The sequence below is a fragment of the Peromyscus maniculatus genome, chromosome 16, assembly GCF_049852395.1.
Source record: "Peromyscus maniculatus bairdii isolate BWxNUB_F1_BW_parent chromosome 16, HU_Pman_BW_mat_3.1, whole genome shotgun sequence".
Lineage (NCBI taxonomy): Eukaryota > Metazoa > Chordata > Mammalia > Rodentia > Cricetidae > Peromyscus > Peromyscus maniculatus.
Window position 1 is genome coordinate 55,653,255 of NC_134867.1, and position 12,313 is coordinate 55,665,567.

Here is a 12,313-nt window from a genome sequence, read left to right on the forward strand (position 1 = left end):
ACGGGTGAAGTGGCTCAATGGATCTAGCCTAATGACCTGCGTTTGATCTCTGGAACCCGTGTGAAGGTGGAGGCAGAGAGCCAGCTCCCGAAAGTTGTCTCTGATCTCCACACATGCAGTATAGAACTCAGGTCCACATACACACACACTCTCTCACACACACACTCACATAATACACACCACACACACACACACACACACACCCTTACACACATACCTACTCATACACACTCACATACATACACACATATACATACACACACACTCTCACATAGATTCACACACACATACATACTCATATACACACTCACATACATACATACACACACACTCTCACACAGATACACACACACATACTCTCACACACACTCTCACACAGATACACACACAGACACTACCCCTTTTATGGTAATGAAAAGCTTCATTCAAATGGTTCCCCTATCTCTTGTACCATCCATGTCGTTGCTGTGTTTTGTCATGTGTGCTACTAAACGGAGTGCTCAGTGTGTAGAGGAGGCTTTTCACTTCCATGTCCAGATAACTTTTCCAAAAACTTTTTCCCCCTGCACTCAGGAGGACAATAGGTAGCTGAAGAGGACCTTAAACACCCGATCTTGCCTATACCTTCTAAATGCTGGGCTCACTGGCCTGCACCATGATGCCCAATCTGTGATCCAGCCCAGGGCTTTGTGTAAGCTACTCAGCAAGAGCTCTGCTGACTGAGCTGCATCCCAGAACTCTCAATGCATTTGTTTCAGCTTGTAAGAGATGGAGGAAGAGAACTTAGAGCAGTGGTTCTCAGCCTGTGGGTCGCGACCCCTCTGGGGGTCACCTGAGACCATCGGAAAACACAGATATTTACATTACAGTTCATAACAGTAGCACAATTACAGTTATAAAGTGGCAATGAAAATAAGCTTATGGTTGGGGGTTTACCACAATGTAAGGAACTGTATTAAAGGGGTGCAGCATTGGGAAGCTTGGGAACCATTGATTTACAGGAAGTCTGGGGACTACTCCACATCTTAAATTTTTGGAAAAGACTGGATGGGGGCAATGTTCAGTGTTGGAAATCTTTCTAATGACCCTTTATCCAGAATGAATGACCAACATATAAGATATTTTATCTGGGTCTCTGTGAAGGCTAAATAACAGGCAACAGGAGATGCCATTGGTACTGAGGAACTCTGTCACCCTTGATGGAGTCCAGTGCCCAGTGGTCACTGTTTGCTGTATGGAGATGGCACCAGGGTCTGTGGAATGCCAACTTTTAGCCCTGCTCTGAGCCTTGTGTTGGCAAATCACCTGTGTCTGTTGATCTGCGTGCAAATGGAGGTCACATTTTATATAAACCGGTGGTGGTGATGTACTGCAAAGACCGGAGAGAGGTCCCTAAACAGATGCCATTTGAGGGTGTTTCTTTGCCAACTCGTGACTCCTTGTTTTGAAGAAATACATGGCAACTTCTGTTGTATAAACATCTGTAGCCGCTTTAAGTTTTTCAGATGTACAGGTGGTGTTGATTCCCCCCAGACACTGAACAGCAGTGAGTGCTGAACGTCTACCCTGTCCCTGAAGGGCACTTGCTTGTCATTGTTTTGGAGAAGTTCTGATTAAACAGGTCACTGCCATTGTGCATGCTGTGTCTGTCCAAGGACAGCTCATCTGGGAGAGCAGTGGTTCTAAACCTCCTTAATGCTGCACCCCTTTATACAGTTCCTCGTGCTGTGGTGGCCCCCCAACCACAAAATTACTTTTGTTGCTACTTCATAACTATAAATTTGCTACTGTTAGGAATCGTAAAGTAATATTGATATGCAGGATATCTGATATATGACCCCCAAAGGGGTCACAACCAGAAGGTTGAGAACCATGATAGTAGAGGCTCTGTGTGTATAAATGGGAAGGGAAATGAAGCAAGAGAGACCCATGTTTCACTTTGCATCCCATGTTAAGTCAGCGCAGTTTAGTGTTGTTCTGTAACCATCATGCACTTTGGCATGTCACTGTATTGTCCCCTCTCCCCCCAGCTGCCTTTGATTTTGACTGTCCTGATGAAGTGTGTGTGTGTGTGTATGTGTGTGTGTGTGTGTGTGTGTGTGTCTGGGTGTGTCTGTGTCTGTCTGTGTCTGTGTCTCTGTGTGTGTCCCCATGTGTCCGTCCCAGTGTGTCTCAGTAGGAGGGTGTGAGATATGGGGATCAGAGGTGGCAGATTGAAACCACACGACTTCAGCTGCTAGTCACTTTTCTTGAGGGCTGAGGAAGACACTGCCCCTGCAATCTGAGCAGCACATATTTGTAGCTTAGGTCGAAGTCATCTCTCTCCTTGCCGTTTCAGATCCAGCAATGGGAGCAGAATCTGGAAAAATTCCACATGGACCTGTTCCGCATGCGCTGCTACTTGGCGAGCTTACAAGGCGGGGAGTTGCCGAACCCCAAGAGTCTCCTTGCTGCCACCAGCCGTCCATCCAAGCTGGCTCTGGGCAGACTGGGTGTCCTGTCTGTTTCGTCTTTCCATGCCCTGGTAAGTTCCGGGGGGAGGCTGGGTCAGTGGCTTTCAAAGAGGCTTGACTCTCCCCAGCTGGCTGCTAACGTCCAGTGACTGACAGGTAACTTGACAAGGTTCACAGAGGCTAGGTACAGGGACCAGCATGGGAGACTGTAGTTACAGTTCCTCGGATTTCTAGGAGTCTAGCTGTTCGTCAGAAGTTACTCCATATTCTTATCCACTGGTCTGTCCCTTGTCATACTCTTGGGAAGGTGGGATCTCTGAGGAGTGGTCCTAGTGGCTGAAGAAGAAAAAGGTGGACTAAATGTCTGTAGATGTAACCAACTGTCTTATTAAATAAGAAACACAGAACCAATGTAAAAGAGAAAGCCAAGAGGTCAGAGCTTAGAGCTAAAATCTCACCCTCCTCCTGCGGTGGTCCTAGCTTCCCCAAAGAGAGCTACTTCCTATGTGTAAGTCTTTTTATAGTCTTTTTGTTCTGCCTTCTCATTGGTTGTAAACCCAAACACGTGACTGCCTCATCACTGTCTATATGTACAGCCCCCCAAATCTTAAAGGCATATGTCTCCAATGCTGGCTGTATCCCTGAACACATAGAGATCTGCCTAGCTCTTCTACCAAGTGCTGGGATTAAAGGCGTGCGCCACCACCGCCACACTCTCTGTCTATGGCTCTAATAGCTCTGACCCCCGGGCAACTTTATTTATTAACATACAATCAAAATCACATTTCAGTATGATTAGAATACCACCACAAATGTCCCTTAACCTGGGGCTGGGATGATAACTCAGAGAGTAAAGTGACTTCTTTGCAAGTGTTTAAGACCTGAGTTTCATTCCTAGAACCTCTACTTGGAGAGTTTCAGGCCAACAAGAACCTATCTCCAAAAAGTATGACAAAAAGAAAAAAAGATGGAGGCCTAGGGAGATGGCCCAACAGTTGTGAAGCAAGAGGAGAGGAGTTCTGATCTGAGTCCCTGCAAATGCTCGGTGGCCATGGCTTTCCACCCGTAATTCCAGCCTCTGGAAGGAAGGATCCCTACAGCTGAGCAAGTTGTCTAGCCAGACTAGTAATATCAATGAACTCTGAGTTTGATTGATATTCCCTGTCTTCACAGAACAAGGTGGAAGAGGAATCAGGGAAGATTCCTGATGTCAACCTCAGGCCTCCCCACATGTGCTTGCACACACACACATGAACATGCATATGTACAGGCACACACATCACATACACATGAAAAGGAGGAAACTTAAAAGAATAAACAATGTATGGTACCTCAGGAACGACACTAATTAGTTGACCTTTGGTGTCCACGTGCACCTGCAGATGTATGAACACGCATACAAACACAATACAGAAATAAAGGTTGCTTGGCCTGTAGCTTGGGAGCCCCGTGAGCAGGTGGAGTCTGAAATTGCTTCCGACTTCTGCATTGAACTGGCTCAGCTTGAGGGGATCAGAGCGGTTTTGCTGACTCTGCTGCCCACCGCGGAGCCATCTGAATGTTGGGATTTGGCTTGTGCTGTCTAGATAAGAGGCATCTGTGCGGAGGCTGCCTTTCTGTATATGAACAATGCAGCAGACTCAGTCACCAGCAGAACGCACTTAGAGCAAGGCTGACAGTCTACGTGCAAAGACACTTTGACAGGCTTTAAGATGTCTTTCCAAATGTGTTTTCCGTTAGGTGTGTTCTAGAGATGACTCTGCTCTCAGGAAAAGAACACTCTCCCTTTCCCAGAGAGGAAAAAGCAAGAAAGGCATATTTTCCTCCTTGAAAGGGCTGGACACCCTGGCAAGAAAAGGGAAGGAGAAGAGGGCTTCCATAACTCAGGTGAGTTCTCAGCATGGGGAGAACAAGAGGCTAGGTGGCGTGCTTGACACCCCCATGTCCAGACTGCTGCAAGCCATAAGTGTTTGTCTTCTGGTAAAGGTGAAGTCAAAGGTGATTCAAAGGAATCTGGGTTCGTCAGGGACATGTGCCCAAGTGAAACACACAAATGGCTTCGTCTGCTTTAGCGTATCCCCAAAGGCAGGCCCGCCCATGCAGTCAGTTCTTAGGAACACAAGGAAGGAGAGTTATTAGAAAACTGGTCTGGGGGTGTGGCCCAATTCGGGGAGTGCCTGCTTAGCGTGCCTGAAGCTCCATGTGTGACTTTCATGACTGCACACCCAGGGACAGTTACACACAAGTGTAACTCCAGCACTTGGTAAACAGGGGTCAGAGGATTAGGAGTTCAAAGCCATCTTCAGGGAGTTTGAGGTCAGCTTGGGCTGGAAACCCTGTCTCAAAAAAAAAAAATGCAGAAAATGAGGCTTGATTCAGTAGTAGAGAGTTTGCCTTGGCGTGCATGGACCCCTGCTAGAAGAAAAGGTATGTAGGTAGAAGGGGAAATAATTATTAGGGAAAACAATCTATACTTTTTGTTGCCTTAATGTATATGAAAACAAATGCAGAAAGGTGATGTTAATCCAAGGAAATGCAGCTAGATTCTATTGATGATTGTCCCGGATCCTATTAATAGTACTGATTCTATTGCTAGTCCTAGATTGTACTGATTGATAGTGCCAGATTCTGTTGCTAATCCTAGATTGCACTGATTAATAGTGCCAGATTCTGTTGCTAATCCTAGATTGCACTGATTAATAGTGCTAGATTCTATTGCTAGTCCTAGATATTATTGATAGTCCTAGATTCTATGATCGTGCTAGATTCTTGGCTCCCTCAAGTCCTTCACCCTGACAATGTATTTTGTCAGCCCGCACTACAGAGGGAAACTTGGTGCTTTGGAAGGTCATTTACCTCGTCTATTTACTAGTGCCATAGGGCAGGGTTAGAACTTGGACCTGTCTGTAGTGTCCAAAGCCCTAAAACAATGGACAGTTGCTGCTGCATGTTTTCCAGTGGGGAGTGTTTGCTCTTAGTATTATATCAGAGAAGAACAACGCCAACTAAAATATGGCCCTACGTTCAGCAAACCGTTTTGAGAGCATGTTGAATGTGCAAATCCAAAGTGTTTCCCCAAACCCATAGTGCAGCATGTGTTAACTGATATTTCTCTCCTGGTTGATAGGTTGTAGGGTTATTTGTTCAAGTACTGTTGAAAGAAAAAGTCATAAGATGATCTTATGCTGTATTTTGACAGGGGAAAGATTTGCAATGATTTTCAGTGAGTTGCTGTTGTTCTGAAAATGATTGTGGTTGTTATTTTAAAGAGATGGCCACAGTTCATTGAAGTTTATTTCCTAATTTGTGTTTCTATAACTGTGAACAATGCTTTTATGAATAACGTGACTAAAAATTTTAAAACTTCGATGTTTTAAAATCCTGAAATTGTGAAGGGTGGGATGAGAGGGAATGGACTGGTTGATGGAAAAACAGCAAAATATGTGTAAGTTCTTTTATGGGGCCACTGGTTTCTTAAGTACTCACATACAATAAGAAAATCACCTCGTTAAGGGCTGGTGAGATGGCCCACTAGGGAAAGGTGCTAGCCATCAAGCCTAGTGATGAGTTCGATTCCCCAGGAACCACATGGTAGAAGAGAACTAACTCCACACATTGTCCTCTAACTTTTCTTCATTCCCTATGACATTCCCTATAATGTCAAGGTCAATTTTGATGTCAATCAAGATAACCTTATGCAATTAAAGTGATAATGTGATAGATAATTGGGTAACTTGCTTATTTTTGGAAGTACCATTTAGTTAATTAAATGAGCCTTACTGTCTGCCTCAGCATATCTGCTAAGTGTTCTCAACAAAAGATTCCTTGATAAATAAAAGCATTTGGTTGAACATTTTTTGTTTTAAAAAAGATGTGAAGTTAATACTTACATAGCAGAATAAAGTTGATGTAATAACTATTCCTAGTTGAATATTCTATTTGATGTTTGCATTCTACAAAATTGAAAAGATAAAATTGACAAAAGTAAAAAGTGATTTCTAGGCTTTTTGGCTTCAAACAAATCTCTATTAACATATTGTCTTCCAATATTTATTCTAAGCACATAAAAACAGTTATAAGATTGATTTTGTGGCTTAGCCAACTCCGTTCCACATCTTCTGAAATGCATAATTAGTTAAAAAAGCAATGTCAAGAAAATCCAAGATGACTTGAGTGCTGTGAGACATCACAGAAAAGTAAATATGAAACTATGGGAGGAAAGAGAGCAGATTTCTCTGCAGAGGGAAAGTTTCCTATTTGAATATTACTGCAGACTGTGAAATGAGGATCTCACAAAATGTTATGCAACTTCAGTCTTTAAACCGAAAATGTGTGGATGCCAAGGGAACATTGCAGAGCCATTTCATTAGTCTTTTCTTTTTTTTAACCTCCTGTTTGTCAGATGTTTGATTCGAGCAGCGGCCATGGATTTCCTGGAACTCAGCTACCTCAAAACTCCACTAACTCCAGTGAGGTAAACTTGGCTGGACAGGGCAGCCATCTTGGCAGCCATCTTGTTTTCTTTTGACTAAGTAGGGGAATGCTGGTGTAGAGTCTTCACATGGATCTGTTAAAAGACAAGTTTAGAATTAAAATTGCCCCTACTAAGTAAACTAAGAGGTGTCCTCTGAATGTTAAGTATTTTTGGAGGCTTTTAAACTTACATCACCACCTTAAAAGGAGTTACTAAGAGTGGCTGGGCTTGAGTAGTGTCTGGTTTATACTCGTCTGTCAGCAGTACCTGACTGTCTCTTGAATATTAGCGAATCCCAAGTTACCCCTTCCTTCATGACAGTAGACCTTTGCATGGATGGTACATGCTTCTCTGGGCATCCTCAGTGGAGGTGAGCAACGCCCCTCTCTTGTCTCCAGAGTTCCTTCTGTTTGAGTGTGATCGATCAGGAGTGGGGCGTACTGCTTGGATATGCTGATAGTTGCTCAGTGCTTTTTCCAAACTCACTTCCTTCTTTTAAAACTGTAGTTCATATTCGTTCATTTCTCTAACTTCTCCTCCCTAAGATTGCCTTCTCTGCAGTTTTATTTCTAATGAACATCTGAGCTCATCAAAGTTGAAAGGCTGGCGGTGGAGCTGCAGAGATGTCTCAGAGGTTAAGAATACTTACTGTTCTTTAAGAGGACCCAAGTTCATTTTCTAGTACCCGGATGGTGGCTAACAACCACCTGTAACTCTAGTTCCGGGGGGATTTGATATTCTCTCTGGCTTCTGTGGACACTAAGCACATGCATCATACACAGATACACATGCAGGCAAAACACCCAGATACATAAAATAATAAAATAATTTTAAAAACACTGATGATGGGGCTGGAGAGATGGTTCAGCACTTAAGAGAGTTTGCTGCTCTTGCGGTGGACCTGAGTTTGGTTCCCAGCACCCTCACACCAGCTCAAAACTGCCTCCAGGAACTCTGATGCCCTCTTCTGGCCTCCATAGGCACCCACATACACATACATACACAAACATAAATAAAAAATAATTAAAATTAAAAAGCCCGATAATGATCAGCAGGGACAAACTTACTGTGTCTTTTCAAAAACTATCCAACACATTGATGAGAATAATTTTGATGAATTAGAAATTTAGTCTGAAAAAAAAAAAAAACCCTGAATTATAGTAGAATGTTAGACCCTATGACAGTTCTTTGGGAGGCAGTGAGGTACTCTTTGGTGATACAAAATATTCAGCTCCATGTTCTGCCTCCTCGGGAAGCTAGGTACGGTTTCCTTAGTACGCTACTGTTGTTGCTAAAACTACTCCTGGGGGGTGGCTGGGCCTCAGGCGCCCTGCCTCCTGGAGGATGAGTGTGAATGGGTTGGAAAATCCTCTACCTGGAATCATGATTCCTCTCACCTGCAATTTCCCTGGACCATGACTGCCAAGAGTAGGCTGTGGGGATAAGGTGGCTTGGACCAGGACTTTTCTGCCTTGTAGTCTCCTTTTGCTCAAATCCACAAACCATGAGCAGGCAATGGAACCGCATCCAAACCTTCTTTTCTATAAAGGATGCTATCAAAGTGACAGCTCTTTCATAATGAATACTGCCCGTTTCCTGCCCTGTGGTCTCTGTGTCCTTGCAGAGCTCATTCAAAATCCCAGTCAGACCATACTGTCACTGGGGAACTTGACTTAATCATGTAGTGGATGTGTCACCAAGATTTCAGTTCTTACTGTGTCCGACCTTGTCTTATCAAGCCACACTTGTGTGCGTGTGTGCGTGTGTGTGTGTGTGTGTGTGTGTGTGTGTGTGTGTGTGTGTGAGAGAGAGAGAGAGAGAGAGAGAGAGAGAGACAGACAGACAGACAGAGAGACAGAGAGACAGAGAGAGACAGAGAAACAGAGAGAGAGAGAGAGAGAGAGAATATGAGTATGCATGTGTGTGTGATGTGTGTGTGTGTGAACCTTTCATAGGTCTATGGTCTGTGTAGTGTTAAGTGTTCCTGTGTATTCTAAGCCCATAGCTCATGCCAACATTATGATACTCGCTTAATGTTTCTTAATTAATCATTTGTATCAGCTGTAATCCTTTAATGGTTGAGAACTGTGGGATCTGTGCTAAAAACCCAGTGTTTTAAGATTGTATCTCTTTAAACATTACATAACAATACCAAGTTTTTATTTCACAAGTTTTAGAAGTGAGATCATCAAAGCATTATCAAGATTCATTGCAGACTTGAGAGGAAATTTTGCTAAAATAGTCATTGGTGGTGGTTTTGTGCTCATTTAAATTGGGTTCCGGTTTGCACATACTCCAGTCAAGTCCCCGACTCCTACCCAAGCTAACAAAGGCATCTGGCCTGAGCCATCTCTCCAGCCCTGTTTGATCCATTTAAGGATGAAGCCCTGCGTAGGGACCCAGGAGACCTTCCATGTGTGCCTTGGCTGTTTTCATGGTACATCTTTCTGCTCTGTGCTACAGAACACAGGTAGCTAGATTCAAATTGTAGCTTGAACTAAGAGATCCTTTTTTTTTTTTTAATTTAATTTTATTTATTATGTATACAGTGTTCTGCCTGCATGTATGCTTGCATGCCAGAAGAGGGCACCAGGTCTCATTATAGATGGTTATGAGCCACTGTGTGGTTGCTGGGAATTGAACTCAGGACCTTTGGAAGAGCAGCCAGTGCTCTTAATCTCTGAGCCATCTCTCCAGCCCCAAGATACTTTTTTTTTTTTTTTAAATACCTTTTTGGCTTAAAATCCTGCCTGTTCAAATAATTACAATTATTATTCAGTAGTTGTCTTGTGCTAATCACAGAGAATATTTGTAGCACACAAACGGTCTGCTTTTATACAGTAAGTACATTATATGCGTTGGCATCACACAGAAAGGCCGTTGTGAGGGAGGAGCCGCAGTCCTTTTAAAATATCCCACCATAATTGGTACATCCTGTGAGGGTCTAGCAGTGAGTCACCCTAATTGGGAGTCTGTTAGCGCTGGAGGAGAGCCAGCCTTCTTGGAGCACTTTTTAAAGGACACCTTGGCTAGCCCCAAATGAGAGCTTTTCAGAGCCTCCTTGATGAGTAATGATGAGTCTCAGACAGTGTTTGCCAGGGAGATGTTTGTTATGGAGATGTGTCAGCAAATCTCCCACTGAGTTAGGGTGGCAGCTGCCCCAGAAGCCACAGCAGCCACGGCAGCCCCTGGCCTTGGCCTCTGCTCCTGGAAAACTGTCTGGGGGGGCGGGGGTGTCCTGACTTTCTGTGGCAGTGAGTGAATGAAGCATTGTTGCGTTAGGTATTAGCTGCAGACGGGACGGGACGGGGCTGGGGGGGGGCCGGGGGGGGGGGGAACGACGACGACGACCCTGATGGTAGTTTCTGGAATGGAAAATGTGAATGAAACAACCAACTGTTGACCACAGCACAATCTGTGTAAATAGAATACTACTCTGGAAGCTTCCACAGCACATGCACATGAGCATCTATAGAGCATATCTGTGTCGGTCTCTTTCCGTACACGTGGCTGGCCAGTCAGGCCTTTGTCTTCCCTTTCTAAGCGCTGATGTCTGGCCATCTGCCCTGGGAGGAAGTAAACAGTGCATCCTCCATGATATGGAGTTGTCAAGAAAAGCCAGAGCAGCTCATTTCTTTTGTGCTGTCCCTTCATCTCCCTTGCTAATAAACAGACTCTCCTTTTATCAGGGACTGGGGTGGTGTGGGCCCGCTTGTGACAGACAGACACTGTGATTTTGCTACTCACGTCCCTTCAGTGATCCAGGCAGTAATTACAAGCCATTCGATCCAAAAGCAGCTGCTGTGAGAATGCACAGGGTTACCATTCTCTCTCTGGGTGACACACTGAGCATAAGTAATTTGACATGTGGCTTCAGGGCCATTAGATGATAATGATGATGATGATGATGATGATGATGATAATAATAATAATAATAATAATATCACTTCTGTAGAAAGTGCTCTCCCAGGAGAGCTAGCTCAATTTGCAAATGCTAAGGTAGCATGTTGTGGATGGGGCCTCGAGTTCACTGATGCTCCCAGTTTCTAGATGTCCAGCAGGAATTGGACTGTGAGGGCCAACATTACACTCCACTCCAGGTTCCTCTAGGTTTTGGAACAAGGAATAATTCTCATTCAGTTCTGGACAGTGGTTACCCCCTGAACTGTGGGGATTGTGCGGGTATGGTGCTCGGGGCACCGTCAGAGCTGACTGTGGAAAGTGTGCAGAGCATCTCATGTTATTCCTCATGGGGTGTCCTCATGAAGCTGGTGCTTGTGGTGGTCACTTTTAAGGGAAGTGTTGAGGCAGTAGGTCACCAGGCTGCCTAAGGTTAGCAAGACAGAAATCTGGTCCTGTCCAGTTTTGCTTCTTTCCTTTGTGTTCTCCAGGGACTGAGAACTTTGAACAGGGCTTTGGAAATGATCTTTTGGCTGCAGGAGGCAGGTTAGAGCAGGAGAGAGCAAGTAGGCTACGCTATCCTCTTGCCACAGCTGGCCGATGATGGCGCTCTGCGTGAGTGCTTTAAAAAGCACCTCTGGAAGGAATATCCAGATGTCTCGTTTGTGTGTGTGTTCAGTTTCAGGGTTTTCTGTCTCTTTTTATGAAAAGGAGGTAGGAGATTGTTTTATATGGCTCATTGAAACCAAAGCATGTATGTTTTCAGCTTGGATGACACTGGCCCTTCCTGAGGAAATCAGCACAAGCTTTCTCTCCAAAAGGGCAAAGCTTAAAATAACTTAGAAGATCTGATTTCACCAAGTAGACCTTCTTTTTTCCTGGTTCTAATTCATCCATTCCACATTCTTTGATTCCATTGAAAAGCCAGGTTTCTCTTTTCCCATATTGTGTGTGTGTGTGTGTGTGTGTATGTGTGTGTGTGTGTACATGTGTGTATGTACATGTATGTGTACATATGTGTATACATTTGTGTGTGCGTACATGTGTATGTGGTGGGGGGGCACAGCAAGAAGCACATCTAATTTGTCATTGTGGGAGGTCTCTTGAGAGGCTCTAGGTCACTGACAGCCTGGATTTGAGAGGCACCTTCTGTGAACAGTGTGGGCATAGGACAAGGCTCCTCCATGCAGGTGTAAGTTCAAAGCTGTACTTCATTGAACAATGATGTTGTTTCTATTGTCCCTTCTCCCATCCCTCCATTTATTTCCACACATTTCTCTTGTTCAAGACTTTACCTTCTTTTAAGAAGGTGGTAATTTGTCTCCCTGAAAGTTGGGACTATTAAGAACCTGACACTGGAAAGGTAAATTTGAATCAGATGCCGGTGGAGAGCCTTGACCTTCCACATCGGTTGAACGTGAGTCTCTCGTGGCATCCACCTCTTCATTACCCAGGTACTGGGTGCAGTGTGGAGGTGAGACACCGT

At 44.3% G+C, this 12,313-nt stretch overlaps 1 protein-coding gene across 2 annotated transcripts in view; it reads left to right on the plus strand.

The window, feature by feature from the left end:
* The window catches only part of Tiam2 (TIAM Rac1 associated GEF 2), a 211,706-nt gene that overhangs the window by 122,511 nt on the left and 76,882 nt on the right, over nucleotides 1–12,313 (plus strand). For both annotated transcript variants that reach the window (XM_015996768.3, XM_015996769.3), the window contains 3 exons: nucleotides 2,339–2,524; nucleotides 4,194–4,340; nucleotides 6,856–6,927. In XM_015996768.3, coding sequence (XP_015852254.2) covers nucleotides 2,339–2,524; nucleotides 4,194–4,340; nucleotides 6,856–6,927 — 405 coding nt within the window. The remainder of the gene's footprint in view (nucleotides 1–2,338; nucleotides 2,525–4,193; nucleotides 4,341–6,855; nucleotides 6,928–12,313) is intronic.